The following is a 26,633-nucleotide window of genomic DNA, read 5'->3' as shown; positions in this document are numbered from 1 at the left end:
AAAAAAAAAAAAAAAAAAAAAAAAAAGGTTACGGAAGGAGGCCTAAGGCCAGGGATGTCCAGTTTAGCTTAGTCTGTTTATCGTAGCTCGGTTTAGTAATCAGCATTGTTTTATATATTTTATTACTGACTATATGTTTTTGTACAATCATTTCTGGAAAGCCCTTTGAGACAACTGATATTGGGCTATATAAATAAAATGTAATTAAAAAATATTTAAAAACACGTTAGAAATATTCATTAAAAAATAATGTAATCATTTGATTGTTTATTTATTTACATATTCAGTCATTTAAATACATATGTTTTTTTTTTTTTTTTGGCATGCAGGGCGTTCCATACCGTCCTCGCAGCGTGAGGATGCTGTACGTCAGGCTGCGTTTAAATCCTCCGCCTGTGGGGGGCGCTGCGGCTTTCCTGACTTTCCATTTTCTCCTTTCAGTCAGCGAAGCGGTGCAGCTTTAATAGTCTCAGCTCGTCGGTGTTTTTTTGTTTTATTTTCTCCTTTTGCGGCAGAGGCCGTCTGTCGCTGCACCCGGAGCGAATGCCGCACGGTTCCGCTCCATAACCGGCATGTGACGCGGGTTTTTCCTTCCTCGCGCGGTCCTCGGATCGGTGGATCCGCTGCAGACGCGCGATGCGAGCGGTGGAGACGACAGGGGGGGCTCCGGCCTCCGGAGGCTCCTTTGACCGTGATGTGAACGTGGACGAGGCGCGTCAACCTGTCGGAGATGACGGTGAGTGCTGAGGAGGGGGGAAGACACCGTGCACGCGCGCCATATTACACCTGCTGTTGGATGCGCGGTGATGGAGGGGGTGGGGGTGTTATCGGGATCGGTGTGTGCGTGACCCGGATGGCCGCACCGATATCGATCATATCGTTGAATGAACGGTTTGTTCTGTGGTGGAATGTGGGATCATTAGAACCTGAAACGAACCGAACCGAGCTTCCATTCTGATGACTGCCTTCATTTCTCAGGATTTTCCCGGAAATGATCAGTTCTATCAGAAATCGATTTGTCTGTGCTTCCTGTTTCTAACGTTTCACGATTTGTCCCTTTATATGGAACTCTTATTTCACCTGGATTTTTCCCCCCGTTTTTATTAAAACATAAACATATTGAAACATCGACGTGTTTGGACATTTTTAATCTTGATTTGGCCTGAGAGAGAAATCCCCCCTCGACTTTAGCCGTTGAGCCCTGAAACCATGTATGGATTTATCAAAATGCCAATAAAGAAATCCACTCATGCACATGAGTCATTAAGTTCAGCGGGATTTAAACTGACCGATTTTGTTTTTGTTCTCTTCCAGTTTCTTATTTTACCATTTTTAATATGTTTTTGAAAATATAATTTGCTATTTTAGAGAAAACTTGCCAAATTTAGCATAAAAACATTTTTTTAGCTAGGCTATATACTGGCTAAGTGGTGAAGACGAAATGATTTAAATATATCTATAAATATGAACAAAACAGTAGATTGAAACTTTAAAAGATTATCAATAGGTCTAAATCTAACTTAAAATTGTCTTCTAAACATAATTTTACTAAACTTAATCGACCTTCTTCACGTGATTACATACAAAATGGCGTCAGTCTGTAAAGTAATTTCCGGTTTATTTTTGCGTAAATGGTAAAAAGGTTACCAATTGTACAATATTTATTTTTTTTAAATGTCTTACCTAACTGCATTTTTATTTCCTCTCTTAAATCGTTCACAAATCAAAACACAAATACTGCCTGCAGTAAAATACTGCCCAGATGCTTCCCCAAATAAAATACATTCAAATAACATCAGCCAAAACAGAAAAGGTTAGAAAAACATCTGCTCAAATAAAAGGTCAATATTTGCAATAGAACTTTTACAATTGGAGGATATCAGAATTTTTTTTTGACTTAATCATCTAGGAGACGAAAACAAATAGTTAGGTGGGAGATTCTTAAAATAAATGTAAACATTTTCTGTTAAATGATAAGGTTACCTTTTGTTATTTACATAAAATTGTGTTAAATAGCGTTCTGTCAGATGTTCTTAACCCGTAAACCTAAAGTACCTTTTGTCGGATGTCACAGTGAAAAAGGTCTATTGTAAGAATTTTAAATCTACAACACACAAAAGATAATAATTAGGGCACAAGTTCAGTCTAAGATGGATAGTCCAATCAACAATGTCCTGTAAATCAAACATAATAAGGTGTATTATACAGCTAGCACAGGTAAAGGGTATCCCGGACAAGCCCCCAAAATGTCAACAGGATGGTCTGACTGGGACTCTAGAAACCAGCAACTTAAGACTCTAAAAGTTTTATTGCTAAACCAAAGCAAACATTTGTTTGTTCAAGCCAATTAAATGAAATGATTAGGACCTAGTGATCATAAAATTTAAATCAAAGCAAGAAATCAATGGTGTTTATAACAAAAATCGAACATGAAGAATGTACGGGGTATCTCGTCTGTACAAACCTCCTACACACTTCAGTTCTCTGGGGATACTTTACTGCTCAAAGACATCCACACAACTGAAGAGGATCATAAGCTTATCTCCTGGAGCCATATGGATGTAAAAGATACAGATATGCCTTCATAAATGGACTCTGGAAGTAAGAGCAGTATCAGTTGGAAACCATAGATGTGAACAAGATTATGTTGGTCAAAATGTATAAAATCAATCCAGAAGTAAATAATCCATTTATGGCCAACTTAGTTGGTTTCTCTTCCTGTTGAGTCTCTACTGTCTTTGTCTGTAAATCTGATGTAAGCAGAAAGACGCCCAATCACAAGCTTGTTTTACCAAGTCAGATCATTAGAATTATAAATTATAATTATAATTAAACATATAACCATTTTTTTCTGCATTGCAAGAAATACTTGAATATGTTAAAATGGCACACTTTTATTTAACCACAAAGAAGAAAAAAATACAAAAGACCTAAAATGTTAAGTTTTTATGTTTGAAACTGTTATGTCCTTAAGACATTTTGTTGTTATTGCTTAAAATAAAAATATGCTAGTAAGAAAGGCTTATTTCAATTATAGTTTTAAATGCCAATGATGAATAAATATCTAGATTTGATCAATTTGGTTAAAAGAATTGGACTGTATCGGATTACCACCAATCATGGAGATGTGCACCAAATCATGTGAGAAGGAAAGATAACCTATTTAAGGCCATCCGTATGGCATATTGTGAGATGTGATTGGTCCGTTTTTCCAGACTTCCTCCTGGTGTCTTTAGTGTCTTTATTAAAAGAAAAAAAAAACATGCATATTAGGTTGTAAAAAAAAACAAACAGGGTTAAGGTAGAATTTCAAAAAAGTGACAAATCAGATGGCCTGAAAAGGAAGTACTGAAAAAAAAAAATACTAAAAAAGATTGAGGGTAATGAACTAAAATGAAGACACCTGTGGATGATTGACAAGCTAAACCTGGTGTGACCAAAGGGGGAAATTTGAAAAATAAATAAAAAGGGAAATAAGACTCACAGAAGGGACAAACACAGGATTCACAAAAAATATGCTTGTAATATGCTAGTTTTTATATTTTTAGTGCAACAGATGTGATCTTTAATTTTTTTAATGCAAGTTAATCATTTAAAAATTAATTTAAAGCCAAGATAGAAGTGCTGTGAGAGTCAGCATTTTACAATTTTAATCACATTTATACATGATTAGTACTTTTTTGTCTAAAAAGTTGTTTTATATTAAAAAATAAAAATAACATTTTAGTTCTTGGATTATCTATCTCAAACTTGGATTATGACCGTATGCTAGGGTTTTCCAAGGCAGCCATCTTGGAAAAAAAAACAAACAAAGCAAAAATGAACATTTATGGTGTAGCACAAACAGTTAAATATCAGCCTGAATTCAAACTTCATATTATTTTGGTTTGATAAAAAAAGATAAAAAATATTAAGTCCCCAAGTAAAAAAAAAAAAAAAAAAAAAGCAGGTAAAAATCAGTCAAGTTAGCAAAAAACCTACATGATTAGCCGCAGTCACCTAGCATCTTTCTGCTACGCTGCTAATTCTGCTCTGATCTTTGTCTTTAACTTATTTTTTTTAGACTTCTAACAAAAATATAAGCATTGAGTCATTCCATTGTACAAAAACAATTTCAGATTTTTAACCTTTAGCTTAAACTTGATGTTTTTTTTAATTCTGCTAATTCTAAGCTAATTCTTCTTAGCTTTTGTTTCTTCAGATAATACATTATCAAACTTTTGGCCTGTGTTTATTTTTCTTGCTTTTTTAAAGTACTAATTGAGCATTTAGTGATAAAAAAATGACTGAACTCAATTTGTAGTCCAATAATTTACACACTTTTCAATATTTTTCAATTAAATTAAATATATTGCCATCTGTTTGAATGTAAATTATATTACATACAGAAAATTGAATATCGAATGCATTTGGAAAACGATTTTCTTTAATACTTAATACATACGTCCTAAATTATGTTGAGAATTGTTTTCATTGATTAAATAGGTTTTCTGTCTCCCTTTTTATTTTACTTCTTAAGTTGGCTAGTTTTGTTATTATGTCTAGTATTTTGGTGAGTACTGGGTACTGTAGCAGGCTTTTTTTAATACTTAAAATAAACACAATTTAATGATCAACTAATAATTAATCACACAACCCAATTATGTAACTTACTCGGTTAGTTTCAAAACACTTTTCTTTTATTCTAAAGTTATCATTAAATTGAAGTGTATTTAGAATCCTGCTATTTATTTTACATTTTAGCACTGATTAAAAAGATGAATCTTTTTTTTTTTAGGCATTTCGGGTCTTCCATACATTTTTAAGATGTTTGTTGATCCCTAATCTGATAAAAATGATGTTGATCTCATGATGCTCTGAATTAAAGCCAATGTTCAGATTGCTCATAAGCATGTGGGATGACGGGTATCTAAATGAAGGTAAAATGCACTCCAGACTAAGTTATGGTTTTAGTTTTTGGAGGTTTAGATGTTTAAATGTTCGACTTTTTAGCTTTGAATTTGTTGTGCTGTGGAGGGAAGTCTTTAAAATGATACAGTGCCCATTTCAGCCATTATGTAACGCTCACATTTTCTCAGGATATTAGAGCAGGAGCGGCTTTGTTTTGAGTCTTTTTCTTAAAAAATAAAACCTGGTGGCAGCAACATGTTAGTTGTCACCAATTTTTTTATATAAATCTTAAAGCTCTCACACACAACCCAGAATGCACTGCAGGCACTCTCAGAGCCATGTGTAGGTTTGATTTGACTAAAACCTTCACCTAAAGTCACGTGCGCTGACTTTGTGCTCCCCGCAGGCTGCTGAAAAGCATCCTGGGAAAGGGGAGCCTCTGCCAAGTGAAGCAGAAACGTCTGAGGCAGGTTGACGGAGCGGCAGGCAGCTTTTTATTCACCGACATGTTTGCGATCCGGCGGATAAAAACCCCGGCGCTCCTTCAGCTCTTTGTGTATTCTCCATGTGGCTCATCTGTGCAGTCAGGCGGCGCAGCTCGAGCTCTGCAGCCCGCCGGGGGAAGGAAAATGCCACATCGCGTCACCGCGGACGCCACCTCCTCTCATGCGCCGGAGTGTGATGCGGGGAAGGTTGGGCTTGTTCCGACGGTTGAGTCCGGTTGCGAGCCGCTCCAGACGGTGAGGGAGGTGCAAACATCAGCAGACGAACGCTGCAGAACCAGGAAGAAAACTCACGTTTACCTCAAAGAGGCCTCATGAATTAGACACATCAGGAAGTTTCCCACCTGTCTCTCAGCTTCTCTGTAAATAATGCAGAGGTGTTGTTTCCTGATTTGTCGGGTTTGTTTGAGCAGGTCGCTATCTCCGGCTGTTCGAGCTAATTCCAAAACAGCCTCTCAGGTGGAGACCTGATAAAGGCCAGATGTTTGTTTACTGGAGCCGAACAGATGGCTGAACCTGGAGGAAACAGACACACTCTGTGCTATGAATATCATAAAGGCTTTTATTTTGGCAGATTCTCTGACAGCTGTTGTTAAGACAGTAGAAATGTAAACACGAGTAGCTCATCTCAGTTTCTAGGGCTTTGGATCGCTACGCAGGTTTAGATTTGGGAATCCAGATCGTTTTAAAGATCAAACCACGATTATATTTGAACGGTTACTACATTACAGGAAATATTGAAGGAACCAAAAGTGTTTAATTAACAGACACTTTAGATGGCAGAAAAATTCACAAAAACAACAGAACAAGACTGAACATACTGTAGGCTCCGCAGAAACAAAACCACTAAAAAACAGCTCAAACAAATTAACCTAAAGTGCAGGAAGCTGTCTGATAATCCATGGAGAGCCAACAGGGAGGGGGCGGAGCACTCCAGGGGAAGCCACAGGTGTCTCATATTTCGGACGTCACTTTGTTCGATGATGTCACCAATATTCGCCGGTCTGCTAGCTTTAGCGCAGAGCACTTCAATATACACACCAATAGCAGTTTTATACTACAACAAAAAGTCATTATTTACATTTAAATGTAAACTTCTGTCCTTCACAGCATACACTATTTACCCTCTCGGCAGAAGACTTTGTATCCCTCTGCTTGGAGGGTCAGATAAAAATAATATATATATATATATGTTCGGGACACACTTACACTTAAATTACCCCTTCAAATGGAGGGGTAGGGAGAAGGGTAGAATTCGGAGTCGGCCTTGGTGTAGTATAATTCTGGCTGGACACACCGATTTTTAAACAGTTGGAGCTTCTGTGTTTTGCTATTCATACGTCACAACCAAATCCGAGTTCCTGATTGATCAAAGTTCAACTGGTTTAACTTTTGACAAATGCTCAATCACATCGCCTTTTGTACATAGAGCCAGAAAAAGGATATATATACAGTATATATATATATATATATATGTGTGTGTGTGTGTGTGTGTGTTTTTAAATGTTCGCTGGGAGATACATACATATATGGATGTATGTATCTCACTTTCTTAGTTGACTGACCCAAAATATTTGATTAAAAATGTAAATATATATAACTATATTTCACAATTAAAAAAAATGTGTCTGAAATACCTAATTTAAATTCCATAATCAAAAGTTAATATTTGAATATTTACACTAAATACTTAAAAAACTCTTAGGTTTTTTTATATTTGGTAATAACCAATTAATCATTAGTAGTTTTGAGTTTGAAACTCCCAGAATTAGAACAAAGACTTTTAGAATATTTAAATGTGAAACTGGAGATTTCTCAGTTTTGATGTAGAAGTTATAATTGGTGCGAGCAGATCTTACGAATGGAAGTCATTCCTGCATGTCCGCAGCTTCATGATGCTTTCAGGAAGACATTAGCTTCTGTGGTTTGTTAATAAAGCAGAACTCTACTATTACTATCTGGTAATTGACGGCTTTGTGGTTTCTGCTTTGTCGATTGATTGGCTGGTGGTTCTTTGCTCTGAAGCAGCTTCTGATTCTGTTTGATGTCATAAAACTTGTTTTCGATGAGGCAGAAGTTCATCCTAGGTTTTCCCACACTCGCTCTGAACCCTGAAATCTCGCTGAGGTTTTTCTTCCCGTATTTTGTCTAGTACTTCAGCCTGATAAGTGTTTATATCTTCAAGGACTTTTTCTCAGTAATGTTATTAAAACTTCTAGATCTGAAATCATAGACTGGACTTGTCTTAGTGCAGAACTACTCCTATTATAGTTCTACAAGACAAAGTCTGCATTTTTTGTTGTGCATTTTTACTCCATCTAAGGCTGCACGATGTAAGGAAAACCTACAATATCAGTGATCAATATTGCAACAATTATATGGATTGCGAATAGTGCTGCCACAAACGATTATTTTAATAGTCGACTGATCACTGATTATTTATTCTGATGATACGCAAACTGGGTGTAAATCACACATCTTAACCATCATTAGCTTTAAACTAACTAAAAACTAGATTTATATCATTACCTGCGATAATACTTGTGTGAATGCTGTTAGCTGAAATTGACCGCTGAATATGCTAGTGCTAATAACTGAAGATGCTAAAATTGACAGCTAAAATTATTGAAGCTAATAGCTGAAAACGCTGAACATGATAGCCAGCTAAAATATTAGCTAAACTTCAAATTAGCCTGAAACATAAAATAATCCTAAATTAGCCAAAACAGCTAGAATGTTGCTGAAATGTCAAATTAGCCTAAAAATCGAAAAAAAGTCTAAGTTAGCCAAAATAGCTAGCATGTAGTGGAAATATTTGCTAAATTCCAAAGCAGCCTAAAAAAAAGCTTAAGTTAGCCAAAACAGCTAGCATGTATTTGAAATATTAGCTAAACTACAAAATAGCCTAAAATACAAACGAAAAACAGCTGAAATTAGCCACCATAGCTAGCATGTAGCTGAAATATTAGCTAAACTACAAATTAGCTTAAAAAAAGCATAAAATAGCCAAAATACCTAGCACGTAACTGAAATGTTAGCTAAACGCCAAATTAGCCTAAAACTTAAATAATCCTAAATTAGCCAATATAGCTAGCATGTAGCTGAAATATTAGTAACTCAAAAATAGCCTTAGAATCCTTAGTAAATGCCAAAATAGTCCAAAAAGCTAGCATAATGCCACAATAACTTCCAACTTTACTACATTCAGACTCCATATAATATAAAGTAACGACTAATCGACTATTAAATTTGCCGTTGACTATTTTATTAGTCGCGTAGTCGTAGGTTAGTCGACTAATCATGGTAGCCCTAGTTGTGATACATGAAAAAAATTAGCAAGTCACACAACTCATCTTTGATGGAAAGCGTTGATGTCCGACTTCGCCTGCATCTGCACGCCGTCCGCCAACATCTCCTTGTCTTAAGGAGCTGATTGATCCATGATCTGGGAGCTGCTACGCCAGTGAGGAGAAGTTATTTTCATTGAATCTGGCGGCACCAAGAATTAGTTCTCCATGAAGATTGACATGAGACATTTATAGGGAAAAAGCATCTTTTTGGTATTTTTAGAACTGACTTGGATGCTTTTAATCATAAATGAAAGTTCACAAAAACATTTGACACATGTTTGAACCAGAGGTTTTTACCATCAATTTTGATATTTTGCCTTTCATTTGATTTATTTGACCGACATCTTCCACAGGTCAAGCCCTGCCCGCTGTGTGGACCAGCATTAGGCGCAGATTTCCCTCGTTTTTATGAGCAGATCGGTGAGGGTCACACCTGAGGAGGTGTGAGAACTCCTCGGCCTCCTACCGTCAGTCCTACAGAGTCGTGCTGCTGTTTGTGCCTGAAAATAACTGTTATGTAGTTAAACATAAAAAAAGAAAAGCTGTGTTTTTCTACTAGTGTAGTGTGTAGTGAAACTTTTTCTCATCAACATACACTTTCTATGACTCTCCAACATATCTGGACCTAAGTCCCTATTGATAACAGTTGAAAGAGAGAAGTGTCTTCTTTATGGTCCAGCAAACAGACAAATGACTGACTTTGTGTCCATCTCTGGTTTATGTCAGGAAGTCCAGTTTCCCCTCTAGAAGATTCTGAAGCCGAAGTTCGACCTTCCCTCTGGGCACGCAGAGCGTTCCCCCGAAAGCCTGAGCTTGCTCTTGCGGTGTCCTCTCGCCTGACCCGCCTTCCGGACAGCGTTTCTGTGTGGCACAGACATGTGACGCCGCCGCCGCCACATGAACCGCGTCATCCTCACCCCGTCACGTTTCCAGAGCACATTATCGATCAGTTCTTCCCAAGAGCCGGCCGGGGTTTATCGGCAGGGCCATTGATGGCAACAGACACCCGGCGTTTCGCCGCACGCTCGTCCAGGAAGCTGACATGTGAGGGGGGGTTGAAACACTCATCCCTCCCCTGCAAGAGGCAGGATGGTGGCGCGGTAACGCGTGTCATGAGCTCGCGCGCTTTCTGGCCACTTGCTCACCAACCTGTTACCTTCTGAATCACACCGAGGCGTCTATATTGCGCCCAGATTCTCGTGAGACTGCCGGCATTCCGGTGCCGGCCGGAGCGGGACAGATTGGTCTGGATGGAGACAGTATGCGTCCTCGGTTAAGTCTTCAGACTCCTCAGGTTAGTGATGAAGTTTTTAACCGTTTAAATCAGACAAATCTGGAGCAGGGCTGTGGCGGTGTGACCCTCTAGAAAAAGTATTTATTCCAGTAAATTTATAATTGTTTTTTTTATTTTATTATGTCTGACAATCCTTCAAATGAGTTCTATAAACTATTCTGTATAGCACAGAACAGAAAATCACTCCATCCTGAAGTTCATCCAACAAAAAGATGAGTCTGTAGATGGAAATATTGATAAAATCTTGCTTTTGTCGGAAAGTCAGACTTTGATTTAAGGTGGTGCTTTTTCATGTAGATTCAAACTATAGGGGGCAAGTTGATGTAAAAAATAGTCAGGTGTATTTAGGACAAAATTAATAGTTATATATATATATATATATATATATATATATTGACAACGCTTTCGTATCTTTAACCTTTTTTTAGGGTTTTTTATTTTTATGCTTATCATTTTTTAAGTTATTTTTATGCTTAGCCTACGCTTTACACTCTGGATGACTATTCACTGAAAAATAATGAAACACTGGATTACTTTACAAATGTTCTGTAATTTGTTACATTTAAAATTATTAATATATCGTAAAGTGTTTGTAAGGCTCATATATATATATATATATATATATATATATATATGTATATATATATTTTTTTTTTCTTAGTTATTTTAAAAATACTAGTTGCGTGATTTTGTTGATCTGTTATGTTGATGATTACAGATTTCTCTTTTTACCCCCAGAGCGTTCAAACTTGACATATATAGTTATTTGGTTTATATCGTGATATATATTTTGTTATCACCTGATATGGAAAAAAAAAAGCCTATATCGAGATACAAATAACTCCATATCGCCCAGCCTTAGCTATGACATTCGGGTCATACTTTGGTATAGTGTCTTCCCCATCAGTAAAACAATACCCACAACCACCCTTATGGCTAGATAGGGGTTGTCTGCGGACAAAAAGTAGGCAAACCTTTTCGAGGCACACAAGGAGTACACACTTATCACACAAATAGCTGTTGTAGAGCCCCTTGCACAGTCCACAAGATTTAGGGGGTTTCACAAATAAAAAATCCGTACGACACGCCTGCATTTTGCTTACGTTGCTTGCACGTTATATAAAATTTGGCTACAACCGTCACTTGCGGCATGCCTTTAAAGCAAAAAAAACGTTTGCTCTTTAGATTCACGAATCCTTCTACAACCTTGATATTATCTCTAGTTTCTAGTTTGAAAAAACAGATATTTTATTGTAATAATGAACATTGCTTTTTTCCTGGTGTAAATAAAATCCTAATTTTTCAAACTTTTACAAAACAGTTGTAAAAATCTTCAAAAAAAACACTTGTTTCTAAAATCAGTTCTCTGAAGTACAAAACTAATAATAAATGTAAAGCGTTGGTTTATAATAGATCATGTAAATGTTTTTTCTTTTCGTAATCACTGAATAATTTTTAAACATGTGCTGCTCTGACGATGCCGTCATTGTGATGTTTCACAGAGCAGCTGCAGGTTCAAACCGACTCCTCCAGACGAGTGAAGCTGACTAATATTTGTTCTCAAGTCCAAACTGTTCCTCTTCACCTGAAGAACGTTCATGTTCAGTCTGAGCTCCACTGTTCCTCTCTAAAGTCATCCGTGCTTTTCAAACAGAAAGTATTTCCAGCTCCTCCTGGTGCTGAAACCCAACAAAAAATGTTCAACCAATTAGAGAAATTTATACAACTAACTGCAGACAGATGATATTAAACAGATATTTATATTTTAAGAAATATTAAAACTTCTCATCGCTCCAGGTCGACCTTCTCTTTTGTGTTCTTCTATTTAATCCCTGCAGGTGTTTTTGACAAATGTGTAACTCCTTATTAAATTGGATCAAAATCTATGGCTCTATTTAGTTTCAATAATTTAAAATTAAGCATTTACACTTTTATGTAAAAAAAACACTTGTTAAATTATTTTGCGACTTTAAAACAATTTAAAAAGGAGAAAATATGGGATATTTTTAACTTGATCTGTAAAATGTTAGCATGTTGCAGAGCGTCCATTAAATGCAGTAAAAACTTAAAAAAACCAATAAAAAATACCAATACAATTTTACTGTGTATTTGTAACTTTGAAGATGATATTAGCTCTTTGGAAATCACAACAATTGACCCTACTTGTGGTTTTGCAGATTCAGCAGATTTATCTTATTAGAAGCAGGTAAGAAAAGAAAAAGAAAATCCAATAAAATCTTTGCAGAACCACCAGAAGGGTTTAATTGTTGTCATTTCCATACTGCTAACAAAGGTACAAATACAAAAAAATAAAAAATGCCTTTTTTGTATATTTAAGTGCATTTATTGCTATCTTTAAAAACGTATTCACTTCCTTCTATTAAGCTGAATCTGCTTTACATTCACTAGCTGCTGTTTCACATGACAACTGCTTTGGTTGTAGAGGTAAATATACAATTTTTAAAAATCCTTAAAGTTCAGTTTTTTGGTGTGTGGTGGAAACAACAATAATAAGGGAAGAGAAGTTATTCTTATGAAAAATACACAAAACTCTAATTTATCTGCCAAACACATTTAAATGTTCATTAATATTTAGCATTTATTTGTCACCTGTCCCATTTATTTAAAAATTGTAAATTTTCAGAAGTAATTTCTTTAAGTTGGTGTCATTTAAATGTGGCAAAAACATAAAAGACAAATTATTTATTTATTTATATCTATTTATCTTCATTTTATTCTTGTACAACTTTCATCAAAAAAAAGTTTAGAACCGTACAGAGTTTGACAAAGCAACAGCTTTGTAATTGGCTAATGAAGCTGACCAATCACAAAACAGACTAGTCAGCCCACATCAGAACCAGCCAATCAGAGGAAGGTTTGACTTCCGACTTCCTAAATGTCAAAAAGAGCAGAAAAAGCTACTTAAAGGAGCTGTTAAAAGGTCGGATTTGGAATAGTAATGTGTGTTTATTCTTAAGAATTTTTTTTTTACGCCACAGACGCTGTTCTTCGCAAAACTGAGCGAGATTTTACAAAAAGATGCGATTTTTGACACAAATTGGAGGCCATTTGTACTGTTTTGTTTCTTAATCCAACCCTCTAAAAAAACTGTTAGCAAAGCAAAAACTGGAGCCAAACATCGTGTGGTTGTCCTGACGACAGCTTATACAATTAGTTTTAGCTAATCCCTTAACACCAGAGATGTCGCCTGTGACAGGAAATGACACATGCTCTTTGAATTACCATACTTTTTTGAAAATGTGTGCAATTGACGTAATTCCAACGAAAGCCCTGCAGTAGTAAAGTGTTGCATGTCAGCGTGGAGCTGCTTTTCTCAGCTTTTAGAATTAACTGGAATTACGTTAATTGTGCAAACGGTGAAAGAGTTACTGGGATTTAAAGGGCGTTGGCATCAGAGCTGCTGAAGGGTTGCAATTTTCTTTTGTAAAATTAAATTGAAGAAATAAAGTGAAAAACAACGGGGTGTTTTTTAATTAAAACCAATTATTCAAACGGAATCATCGTTAGAAATGAGAGAGTTTTATTTTGAGTCTGTGAAAGGGTATTTTTGTCACATGTTGCCGCCGTGCAGAGGCTTTCGGGAGCATGTGTTGCCTAATGTGCGTCTGTTGCTTGAGTCACGGCAAGCGTTGCCAGTGCATGGTGATTTGGAAGGCAGCTTTAGTGCGGTGAGCAATGCTTTATGAGGCTGTTGCGTAACTCGGCCTGGCAGGAGGAAGCGCGGTGGTTTCATTCTCTGCCTTTTACCTCCTCCTCCTCGGTTTATCCAGTTTGTATGCGTCTCCACAAGAACCGCCGCTGTGATGATGAGGCTCCAGCTGACTCTTTATGTGAGGAAAAATAAGTCTAGGTTGTGAGATCTCTCCTCAGGTAGACCCCAGAGGGCTTTGGTCCAGGTCTTCTATGCCTCTCTGTAACCGTTCTGGGTCCTCCCATGTGCGCTCGTGCCCCGAGGCGGAGGGCAGCGTGACGCTGATTCAATCAGACACAGTTGGACCGAAAGAGAAGATGGATGGAGGTGGTTCACAGGAGGAAGCCGGCGCAGCTTTTATGTTTTCAGACTGCGAGGTCTTGTTGAGCAAACGTGAAGAAGAGGTCAGATGTTTAGCAGGAATCTGTGAAACTCCATCATGAGACGAACGCCTGACTCGGCACTCCAGCTTATCTGAATGTGTTGTCTGTGGGTAAAAACCAGGCTTCAGTCTCAAGGTTAGTTAGTTCAGTGTGATAACATTATATTTTTTAAATAAATCACTTAAAAGAGCAGTCTTACTTGTTTTTTATTATTATTTTCTCATAAACGGACCACACGTTAGCATCTCCCGTTCAGTGTTGGAGGGCGCCGAAGAGGCCCCTCCCCCTGACAGGAAGATGTTTGGGAACAGCGCACCTCGGCGCTGCCGTCAGTCACGACTGTGACCCACGCACGACCACGGTTTCAGCTGTCGGAGAAATCTGTTCCGTGACCCGTCGACAGATTCTCGTGTCTGCAGGAAAGCTGTTTGTGTTCAAGTAGAAAGAATTTTCTGCCAAAAAAAAACAAACTCATTCATAAATGTGAGAAGCAGAATATTGTGAGAAAAATTAAAAAGTTGTTTTTAGTTTTTTTTTTTTAATAAAGGGGTTTGTTGGTGTAATTAATTAATTTTGAACTCAAATCCACTTTTCCACATAGACTGAAAAATAGGGGTTATATATGTGTGTCAGCTTGGATTAAAATAACATTAAAGCGTTATTTATATCACTAAAATCAGCTGATTGAAAAACTAAAACTCTTCCTGTTTTAGTTTTAAGATGACGAGCTCAGTTTTGGTTGATCTGCTGCATTTTGAGCTGTTTTCCTGAGTCACAGAGTTATGAAACACTCACAGCTCACTAAAGTAAAAAACCTTAAATCCTCACTGGTTAAGGACATTTTGATGACATAAAAACGAGTGAAGAGTGAAGAAAACTTTAATCTTCTTTAAGTCTCATAAAACCGTACACATCAGGTTTTTTGGGTTTGAATTGTTTTTAAATATTACTACCCTACTTTCCTCACTATCGGGCGCACCGTCCGTGAATGGTCTATGTTTTATAAAATATGTCCTAAAATGCGCACCAAACTATAAGATGCATTATGTGTGACAAAAGAGTCAGAGATAAGTCTGACTTTCTTAACTACGTTCACTGTAACTATAGAAATAGCTTGTAACACGCTACACCTTAGCCACATTAGAAGCTTTAGCTATGTTAGCAAAACAGACTGATACCGCTAAAGCAAACAGTACTGACTATGTTGACTCCAAACTTTGTTTGTAACATGTTGAAAAAAAATAAAAAACGCAATTCGACATCCTACACGTTAGCCACGTTAGAAGCTTTAGCTATGTTAGCAAAAAAGACTGATGCTCCTAACTCTGAACTTTGTTAGTAACACGTAAAAAACCCAAAATTTTACATTCTACACATTAGCCATGTAAGAAGCTTTAGCTACGTTAGCAAAAAAGACTGATAGCGCTAAAGCAAAAAGTACTGACTACGTTAACTCCAAACTTTGTTAGTAGCACGTAAAAAACCCACAATTTGACATGCTATACGTTAGCCACGTTAGAGGCTTTATCTATGTTAGCAAAAAAAGACTGATACCCCTAACTTCAAACTTTGTTAGTAACACTTAAAAAAACGCAATTCCACATCCTACACATTAGCCATGTTAGAAGCTTTAGCTATGTTAGCCAAACAACATATCGCTAAAGCATAAAGTACTGACTATGCTAACTCCGAACTTTGTTAGTAACACGTAAAAAAAACAGACTTTGACATGTTACACATTAGCCACGTTAGAAGCTTTAACTATGTTAGCAAAACAGACTGATACCGCTAAAGCAAAAAGTACTGACTAAGTTAACTCCAAACTTTGTTAGTAGCACGTAAAAAACCCACAATTTGACATGCTATACGTTAGCCACGTTAGAAGCGTTAGCTACATTAACATATTAGCAATACCTGTATCTCCAAACATATGCAAAACATAAAAAAACCTGACTGATACTGGGGGAACAAACAGTACAATAACCATGCTAACTCCCAACCTTGTTAGTAACTCGTAAGAAAAACACAGTTGGACATGCTACATGTTAGCCACGTTAGAAGAGTTAGCCACATTAGCGTGTTTACAATACCTGTAACTCCCAACCTTGTTTGCCACACGTACAAAAACCTAAAGCAAACAATATTGTGGCTTTGCCACTTCTCAACATTGTTAATAACACATAAAAAAACACAGTTGGACATGCTACATGTTAACCAAATTAGCAGATTTACTGTATCCGTAACTCTCAACCTTTATCACAAAACGTAACAAACAGATATTGCTAAAAAAACAAAAAACAAAACTATGAGTACGTTAACTTCCAGCATTGTTATAAACGCGTAAAAACAACAACTTGACATGCTACATGTTAGAAGCGTTAGCCGTATTAGCGTATACCAGTAACTTCCAACTTTCTTCACAAAACGTAAAAAAATAAAAAAAAAGATATTTCTAAAACAAACGTTACCATAATTGCACTAACTTCCAATATTGTTAGTAACATGTATAAAAAACAACCTGACACCGCGACATGTTAGCTGTGTTAACGTATTCATAATAACTCCCATTTAAAAAATAATGAAAACAGACACATTTTGGCAGAGCACCGTGTACCTCTCAAAATTGCTTTGACATCAGGGAGTACGACCAGAAATGATCAATAAATGAGGCAAAATGTTGTTTTTGACAAAAAAAAGTGTGCTTTTACAGTACAGAAAATACGACAACTGAATATATGTTACCACGATTTTTATGCTGTGAACATGATTTGTTGAGTATACTTTTGTACAACTTTAGAAAATCACTAATTGTGAAAATTGTCATCTCTGATCTTCAGTCATATCGCAGTTTACCTACAACCTCTTAAACTAAAAACAGAGTCTATTAGCAAAGAAACAAACGGAAACATGCTGGAATTGAAAACTTTGAGAAAACACACTTTATCATTTGATCAGTAATGCTCTCTTTTCTCCGCGACAGAATCACCTGATTCACGTTGATTGCATAAACAGTCAAAGGTTATTTTGGCGTCGCCACAAACACGACTGGTGTTAAACTGCAGCTATTTTTAAGTGTTTGTCAATAAACCTGCAGCAATTGTGAATCACACTCATGTAGAGTGACCCTAAATTGTGTTTGTGAAGATGTCACATCGTTTTATGTCATGCTAAAGCCCCAACCTGTGACCTACTTGTGACTTTTCTTCACGGAGCAGTGATGTTGCATAAATTCATGCCCGACTGTGTTTATTAATAGACGCCGTTTTTAATATTTATGAAAAAACCTAGTTTGAATCCGACGAGTTGAATGAGGTCAGACGAGGGAAGACTGCAGTGTTTTGAATATGAAGGTAAAAACAATGTGAATTTCAAAATATATTTAATTTGGTTTTTTAATGTTATTTTGTAAAATAAATAAAGAAAGAAAGAAAGAAAAAGAACTTCCCTCTGGCTAACAGGAAGTGAGGTCAGAGATTTGACTTTTACAAGCATCCTTTGTTTATCATTATTATGTGTACAGCAGCTGAATTAAATTAGTTTAAAGAAAGATTAATGGATTAAACAATTTATTTGTTTTATCCAAGCAAAAATTGAGTTTTTTTTTAAATACAAATTTTGTCCAAATGCTTCTATCTTGGAACTTTTAAAAATAAACCTTTTTAAACAATAGAATTCTATCTGTTTGAGAGTTACACATTATTATATAAATATAGATGTATGTTTTCTTTTTAAACTTTTTCTTCAGATTAAAAGTCCTCAAATATAGTTTTTCTCTGTTGGTCCCCACTGCATGATAAAAACAAGAACATACACACACACACACACTTTGACGTGCATGAACACGCCCACAGCATTCAGACATGCTCATTGATTGGCTCTCACCCTGTTGCCATGGGGAGTTTCAGCTACTCCTTCATTGGGTCGGGCTTTTAAACTGACAACAACCGCTGCCTGTCTAACTGTCAGCATCTTTTCATCGTCATGGCAACAGACTGGATGCAGGGCAGGTTGGGGGAAAGCGTTGTTGTCAATTCCTGCACTCGCAGCAGCAGACGAGGAAGTTCCTGTAATTTATTTTCCACACAGGATGATCCGTCTGCGAACACAAAACCTTCACATTTTCATCTGCTGGACAGAAAGGCTTAATGCAAACACACACACATGTACACACACGCGCGCGCTGTGGGGTCAGTCTGCTGCAGCATCCTAATCCCTCGCCAAAGAACGATTATTTATATGACATGTTGGGATGAAAATGTCATCTGTGAGTTCATTGTGTTGACTGTTGTGTGCATTTGTGAGTCTAAAGACTTTTTTAATGGCTTTATTTTTATTATTTATCAGCCTTTCACCACCATCTGGATCTATTTCTGCTTGGATTTAAAGCACATATGTCTTAAAACACATGCAAAGTTATTTGTTAGAAAGCGTCAGGATTTGTTTGACCGTAAGCCGGTCCTTTTCTTTTTCATCCTACGGAATTACTTCATAGCATTTCAATATTCATCCCGGTTGCTTTTAAAATCCACCGTCAGTGCGGGGCAGCGAGTGCACTCACAGCGACTTCCCTCTCAGGATGACAAACAAAAGAACGCGAGTTTAATGCAGTAAAGAGGATTTCTGCAAGTAGACGCATGTCTGTCATGCTCTGGTGCAACACTCAAAAGGCAAACAATGTGTTTTTTTGTCTTAAAACAAGCACATTAGTTCTATTATTTATGTTACTTATGGCCCATCCATTCATTTTTTAACTCCTTGAATCCCATTCGGGGTTGTAGGGTTGCTGGGGCCTATCCCTGCTACTGTTGATGAAAGGCGGGGTATATCCTTAACCAGTTACCCGTATATTGGAGGGTTATCTATTGATAGCTTTCAAAAAATGGCTTCCATAACTATAGTATGATAGCCTTGCGTGTTTAGCCTATGCACGCTACATTATATAGCTTTGACATTTTAGGTATCGGTGTCAAATCTCGCGTTAATTGTGATTAATTAATTACAGACGTTTAAGCTCGTCATTTTTTTTTCTTTTTTTATCATGTTAATCTCTTGCTTCACTAAAGTCTGTTCATGTCTGATAATGCACACCTGGAAGAGCATTATCATGCATGTTCATATCATGTCATTTACAAAAAAGTAAATTATTAGAACTGCGATCCTGTTATATTATTGAGTTTAAATCGTTTTTTACTAAAAGCGGATTGTTTAAAACACGCTGTGTTGTCATGGCAACAGCTATACAGCATGCAAACCGACTGACTTTTTACTTGTATTTTGATCTTGTACTGTGCCACAATATCACAGGTTTAAATGAAAATACCCCCAAATTACTCTTTTTATAGCAATTTTTGGGATAAAATGTTGCAAAAAAAATTGATTAATTAATCACAAGTCACGATTAATTGATCGCACAAAAAATTAATCGCACATCACTAATTTTTCCTGCAAACTAGTGTTTGTTTTGCCAATGTAATTTTTTTCACTTTAAAAGTTTGCCATGTTGTTGTGTGTTGTAAATAATTTGGACATTTACACTGTGTTTACATCAAAGTTGTAGCTCATATTGTAATTTTAAATATTTTTGAAAATGAGTGAAGTTAAAATCTTTATATTAATTCAATATAATTGTTTTTCTTTTCTTACAAATTTTATCAATTGTCAAAAATTGACCAAATTAGCTTCTATATCTGTACAAATTTACAAAGCACTTTGTGTTTGGATTCATATGAAATGTGCCAATTATATATTGATTGATTAATTAATTGATGATTGACATGTAGATGTGAAATTTTGCAAAAATGTTTGTCAAATCAATAAAAAAAACAGTTAAATATTGAGTCATATATTCTAGGACCTCAATTTTTCAGTGATCCAGCCCATCAAAGAAAGAAAATACATTTCCTAACTTGAAGAAAGACATAATGCACTGAAAGTTACTGTATTTTCAGACGCACCAATGAGCAGATGGCGATGCTTTTATCCATAAGGAAGGCACTTTGAATTAGAAAGCCTGTCAACATTGTTCAGTCTTAACACCTCAAATACAAAACAAAACACTCTCAGTCCATTATGCTGCCTACAGTACCCAAAATGCTCCAACAATTCATCAAGCTGTGGAGGTTTGTAGTTTAACAAAGTTGCACTAAAACATTTCGACAAACTTTTGAACCTCGTGTATCAGAGAAAATGGGTTCCAGGTCAGTAAACACAACAAGACTTGGTACATAAGGCGGGTTGGATTATAAGACACATTGCTGAGAAAATAAAGGACTAAGTGTGCCTCACAGTTCAAACAACACAGAACCTTTTATCTCTGGACGCGTCTAAATGAGAGTAGAAGTTCTCCTGTTTTCCAAAGAACCAGCACTAGTCATCCAAAATGTCTTGAAGATACCCTTCTGTTTTGACCTGTGGTGTAGAGGTAGTAGTGGTCAACCTTTGATCTGGAGACTGCAAGTTCAGTTCCTGCCTTGCCCCTCCCATGTGTCGAAGTGTCCTTGTCCAAGACACTGAACCCCACATTGCTCCAGGGGGTTATAGGTTGGCGTCAGTGTAAGGCTAAGAAGTCGCCATCAGTGTGTGATTGTGTGTCTGTGACTGTTAAGACACTTTGGGCCTTCAAGGAAGGTAGTACAGATGCACCATTCAGCACTTCCTAAAGACCTTGTTAGTTTGAACATTTTGTTGACTATTGATTGACGATCAACCTTAGAGGCCTGATGGAACCCAAGAAAACTCATTCTGATGTCATAAAATGGAATAAACAGAAATCCTTTTTGTCAAACTTGTGTTGAGCCAAGGGGTTTAGAATAAAGGTAGAGATGCAGCCACCCTGTATAAATACAGTAGTATTACTACAGTAGTTCCTACTATCAAACTGGGACTCTGACTATGAAATAAATAAGGCACATCAAGCAAGAGCTAAGGTCTTCAGAGGTTAAAGAACCTTTGTGTTCTGTCATGCTGGTTTCCACCCTCCTCAACTATAAAATATGTACTACATCCATCCTTTCCCGACTTCTTAGGGAGGCATAATTGAAGAGACAGGAGATTCAAGAAAAAGACGTAGCATCCAAGTTAGGCGAGGAATGAATTGGAGATGGGGAAAGGCAGTCGAGGGACGAAGGTAGGCAAGAAATGAAGCACTTGTACCCTACGAACTTATTCAGTTATACGGAAGTCACCGTGATGTGGACTAAAAGGGATGAAGTTGGACAAAAACTGTGTAAAAAAAAAAGATTTAGTGAACTTCATACATTTAAATAGAACGTTTCTTGAAAACTCAAGCAGCATTATTTATCAAAGCACTGCTTCTTGACAGGAGTTTTGACAGGTTGAGTTTGTTGAAAGGTTATGCTAGGAGATGATTGGCAGATAGAAAGACGTGAAGAAGAAGGCTGGTTGGAGGCGAGCAGCTGACATGTGTACACGACAAAGAAGCAAAGGTGAAAACAAGGCCAACACTGGGGTATTGATTCCCTTTCCGAGGCAAAGGCTCTTGCTTGAATACAGATCAAGCTCCGAGGAAAGAAAAGTAATCAAGAGAAGCGTGGTGTGAAAGCTGAGCAGCGAGCGCCTGAGAGAGTCCATTCTCAAGGATCAGACGGTTTTGGCCCAAAAAAAATATGTCGACGATTATTCTGAATCTTTTTACTTCTGGGACTAAAACTATTTTTAACTGCTGTATTTGATAAAAAATATATTTTTCATTAGATTGGATTTTTGAAGTCTAACAGGGTAACTGAGCAATAAATACACTTTTTTGGCTGTTTACTTGCATAAGTGGGGCTTAAAAGTGCTGACTTTCAAGCCAAAATTTGCCAATTTAAAATAATTTTTGGATTTATAGTCTAAAATTGTCTGTGTGCTGCCCCCTACAGGTTAATACTAGTTTTATAAAGTTGAATGTTGTGATTCATCAGCTAATTCATATCCTACATCATCTCAGAAGTTTCGTGCCATTTTTTCATTTTTTTTTAATCTGGGCTGAAAGTGGAGTCCATAATAAAATAATGACGAGAAAGAAGTGATTGTGAGCATGGATTTGTGTAAATATGTTAAACTGAGCGCACAGGAGACATGTCACAGAGGAGATTGATTGACGAGGTAAATGGTCAATCAGAACACAGTGTGTTCCTAAAATGTTTTTTTTAAAAGAATTCTAAATTGCGCTAAAAAATCTGAGAGTTCGTTGAAAAGAATGCGCATAACAGCAGCATACATCTACATTCAGACTTTAGATAAAAAGTCAACTTTTCATGGAATAACATATATTTGCATCCCAGGTCATTATTTTCAAGTGGATTTAAGCTCTTGACCTTCCAGTATCAGGGCGGACACTCTTCCACAAGGCCACTGAGTTCCTTATATTCCTTACTTGGGATTGATGTGTTGATGTCTTTGACCTCAACAGACTTCACCGGTTGTAGTAAATATGCAGTTGTTGTTTGTCACTGATGAGATATTATATAAGAATTGGTTGTAACTCGATCCACTTCCCACCAATGAGACAAAGACACTCTGAATGTGGTAGTTCTTTGAGTTTTAAATGAACACGATTGCTTAAATTTGACATTAATTTATGATTTTATTTTTAATTTTTTGGACAATATTCTCAATGTTCTCTTTTCGACAGGTAAACCTTCTGGCCTGGGCAGCACTCCATAGCCCCCCTTGTGGATCGCCTCCCACCTAGTCATTTCTCCACCTTCATCTCTTGGCCCCGCCCCCTCTGTTTGCGATGGAGACCACCCTGGAGACGCTGCTGCTCCAGCCCGAACAGGAGCCGAGCCCCGAGCGGCTGGACGGCTGTGAGAAGTCCGCCGGACACTACCAGGTGGTTCCCTCGGTGGTGTGCTCCATGTGCTGCCTCTTCGGCATCATTTACTGCTTCTTCGGTGAGTTTCTGGACGTCCTTTCGTGGACTCTTGTATTGATCTGTTTCAGTCACAGCTTCACGCTTCATCTTTGCAGGCTATCGCTGCTTCAAGGCGGTGATGTTCCTCACGGGCCTGATGTTCGGCTCCGTGGTGATCTTCATGCTGTGCCACAAGGAGCGCGTGCTGGACACCCAGCTGAGCGTGGAGGCCTCGGTGGGGATCGGCCTCGGTATCGGGACGCTCTGCGGCTTGGTCACCATGCTGGTTCGCAGCGTGGGCCTGTTCATGGTGGGCCTGCTGCTGGGCCTGCTGGTGGCCGTGGCCACCCTGGTAGGCATGGAGGAGCTCTCCGACAGCCCGCCGCGCTCCGTCTGGGTGCCCCTGGGCGTGCTGCTTGGCCTGGGCATGCTGTTTGCCGTGCTGACCCTGCAGTGGCAGCGCCTCTTCACCACCGTGTCGACAGCGGCGTTCGGCGCGGCGGTCATCACGGTGGCTCTGGACTACTTTGTGGAGCTCTTCGCCCTGGTGATCTACATGTGCGAGCGGATTAAAGCAGAGTCGGCTAAGCCTGTGTGCTGGATGACATGGGTGGTGCTGGGGGTGTGGCCTGCCCTCACCCTGCTGGGTATCATCATTCAGTGGAAGGTGACTGCTGAGGGATACTCCCACACTAAGGGTAAGCAAACCATCTATTCTCTCTATTTTATGGCTTTTGTGTTTGGTTTGTAATTCGAATCAAACAAAACAGTTAGAGGAGCAACATTTGAACCTATCTTTTATAATTATCTATGTGGCCTTATAGTCTTCATATTTTGCTTTTAAATTAGGTAATTTTTTGATTTATTTTAAACATTTATTTTGAGATCGTCTTTTTGAAGAACAAACCCAGTTCCATAGAGAAGGAAGTAGCTCTACCTCGGTGCGGTCTAGGGATGCTCAATTCTTGGTATAAAACCAACAGTATGTCACACTATTGAATCAAGTTGTGAGGAAAGTGTATTGGATACCATTAGGTCTACGTTGCAAGAATAAAATTCGTATTGTGCAAAATTTAAGAAGGATTCAGTATTTATTGACTAATTACATTACACCAGGCTTTGTATAAGGCAACTGAAAGGTTACTCTTCATTTTTACTTGACCATTAGCAATTTTTAAAAAAGCATTTTACTTTTGTTTTTGCTGTTTTGCAATACACGAATTAATATTATCATAATTTTCCAAGATACCTGAAAAACCAACACATTCTTACTCCCAATTTGTCACATATTGACATTTGGTTAAGGACCCCCCACATCAAATATTGACGTTATGGGTGTTCCTAACTCGTTGTTTTTTGACATACTGGCTGTTCCCATTAAATCATGGGTTCCCAACCTCGGGGTCGCGAACTGTAACTGGTCCAGTACTGGTGCACTCTGCGTCCCGGTACCCTAACCCAGTACCAGTACCCTAACCATTTCGCGTCTGGTACCGCATCTGGTTCCACGTCCAGGGTTAGGGTTAGTGTACCTGTACAGGGTTTGGGTACCTTTACTGGGTGCGTTCCGAGGATCAGTCCCCATCAGATACTGCTTCCTGAGGGTTGCGGACTCTTGGTTTTACGAACAGCCAGTGTGTCAAAAACAACAAGTTGGGGGCACCAAAAAAAGTGAAAAAGTGAAGTGGTGGGGTCCTTAACCCTTGTTCTATCTTATGGGTCCAGATGACCCCAGCCTTACATTGACGTGTTATCCATTCCATGACAAATGTGGATGAAGGTGAACAGGATTTCATGTCTGCCACAGACACAAGGGAAAATCAAAAATCATTGAAGAAAAAAAAAAGGTCAGCATGCAGTCTTGTGGGGTCCAGATGACCCCACTCCCAACGTCAGCATACCTAGGATAACACAAGGGTTGATCTAACATCAATAAATGACAACCTAGGGATGAGAATGTGTTAAAAAAACTGTTTTCTGAAAGATTGGACAGTTTTATAAATTAAGTTAGTAAGACTTTTAAACAATAGATACTCAGCATTAGCAATAATCAACTTAGCAGATAAATTAACTAGCTTCATTGAGAACAAGCAATGTGAAGTTGGAGTATTTTTAGGTTTAAAGAAAGTACTTGATTTTATAGGTGATTTTTTTTAGAAGTAAAAAAATATGATGTAAGAAGTGGTTTTATTGATGTCGGCTTCGTGACATGACACTGGCACCAACTTATAACCACCAATGTAGGGTTCAGTGCCTTGCCCAAGGTCTCTTCGACACATAGGTGGGCAAGGCGGGAACCGAACCTGTGATCTTCCGATCAGAGGTCAACCGCTCTGCCCACATCCGCCGGTGGGATACATGTTCAATATGTAAAAACATGAATAAAATACAATAAGATTGAGGGTGGGAATTCATACTATTTCCGCTATCTACTTCTTTATCACTTTTTGCTTATCGTGCTTATTTAACAGTTTTATTTTGTGTTTAGAAAGGGTAGTCAATCAGTCAAAATATCAAACAGAAAAAAACGTGCTCTACCTAGTCAGAACTAAGCCTCCCTTTTCTTGTTGAGGTTCATACCCTTTGACTTAGAGGGGTCAATTCTTGTTTCTGTAACTTCACCCTCAACAGAAAGTTGCCCCAAACAGTGAAGGCCCTGGTTCAGTAAAGCCACAAGAAAAACATCCTTTCAGAGTCAAATGGATCTAAGAGTTCTGTTCCTAAACATTTTGAACAGAATTGGGGCAGAGGATATCCCAAGGGTCTAAGGACTCCAACAATTACCTGAAACAGGTTCACCTTACTGTCTAGTCTCCTAGTATGGTTGTATAGTCTCGGAAAAGCCCTTTCCAGGGATCACATGTCCCCAGAGTGCCTCCTACATAATACCCCAGGAGACAAAATCAAATTCTATCTCCAAATTCTTAAAGCATTGGATTGTGGATTGGATGGGCAAACTCCAATGAGCCCTTAAGTACTCAACTGATTCTTTGGTCCATGTCCAGAACCACAACTACACATTTAAAGCTAAAAAGTCATATCACGACCAAAAATCTGCGTCTGTTTTTGTTGACTTTTCTTAAGAAGGTGTTCCAGGCCTTTCTGTGGATCATTTCCAACACGTTTGAAAAGAACTACTTAACTACACTAGTTTCTAACCTCCATCTTTCCTTCACAGTAATCATCAGTCGTCAACAACGGAGGATGCAGGTCATGCGGATTCGTCAGCGAGACGACCGCTACCGGAACAAGAAGAAGAAGAAGCACGGCTCCTCCGCCAGTCACCCCCAGCAGGCAAAGCAACTCCATGCTGAGCCCGTCTATCGACGCAAGCCCAACCCCATCCGCCGCTACGACACAGATGTCCTCTCGCCGGTGAGAAACTTTAGGTTTTCCTCCAACAGGAAATACTTTTTGTTTTGCTGAGCGCTAATCGCTCCCCGTTTGTTTACAGAGTTACATCCAGAGTTTCAGAGACCGGCAAGTACAGGGCCAGCCTTTCCCGGGGCGAGCGGTTGGAGGCTCTCACTCTGTTGTGGAGATGGGATACGACTGTGGCTCCACGACTCCTCTCACCGCAGCAGCGGGACCTCCTTTGCGGCACTGACCGCTTCTTGAACTTGCCACTAAAACCAGAGACTACA

General features: G+C 38.1%; 1 protein-coding gene and 1 long non-coding RNA gene across 3 annotated transcripts; one reads left to right on the top strand and one right to left on the bottom strand.

The window, feature by feature from the left end:
• Window positions 1-352: 352 nt before the first annotated feature.
• LOC112156811 (transmembrane protein 198-B) lies at window positions 353-26,633 on the top strand. 2 transcript variants are annotated; one of them, XM_024289189.2, is made up of 5 exons: window positions 353-736; window positions 22,768-23,029; window positions 23,106-23,687; window positions 26,168-26,364; window positions 26,444-26,633. In XM_024289189.2, exons 2-5 carry the CDS (start codon window positions 22,873-22,875, stop codon window positions 26,594-26,596), a joined length of 1,089 nt encoding a protein of 362 aa, XP_024144957.1. In that variant the 5' UTR covers window positions 353-736; window positions 22,768-22,872; the 3' UTR covers window positions 26,597-26,633. The 2 variants fall into 2 exon arrangements, with proteins under 2 accessions (XP_024144957.1, XP_024144958.1); XM_024289190.2 differs by lacking the exon at window positions 353-736 and adding an exon at window positions 9,770-10,037.
• Window positions 5,431-8,853, bottom strand: LOC112156848. Its single transcript, XR_002921053.2, has 3 exons — window positions 8,743-8,853; window positions 5,738-5,909; window positions 5,431-5,662 (listed from the first exon to the last, which is right to left on the bottom strand). It is a non-coding gene; the product is annotated as an uncharacterized LOC112156848 (long non-coding RNA).

The sequence above is a fragment of the Oryzias melastigma genome, linkage group LG2 (genome assembly GCF_002922805.2).
Source record: "Oryzias melastigma strain HK-1 linkage group LG2, ASM292280v2, whole genome shotgun sequence".
NCBI lineage: Eukaryota > Metazoa > Chordata > Actinopteri > Beloniformes > Adrianichthyidae > Oryzias > Oryzias melastigma.
Note: the sequence above shows the minus strand (reverse complement) of the source record. Positions and strands in the feature narration are given on the sequence as shown.

Excerpts from the sequence above, each read along its gene's own strand:
- LOC112156811 (XM_024289189.2), top strand. The coding sequence starts at position 22,873 with ATGGAGACCACCCTGGAGACGCTGCTGCTCCAGCCCGAACAGGAGCCG. Across the intron at positions 23,030-23,105 it reads CATCATTTACTGCTTCTTCG|GCTATCGCTGCTTCAAGGCG; the intron begins GTGAGTTTCTGG and ends TCATCTTTGCAG. Across the intron at positions 23,688-26,167 it reads GGGATACTCCCACACTAAGG|TAATCATCAGTCGTCAACAA; the intron begins GTAAGCAAACCA and ends TTTCCTTCACAG.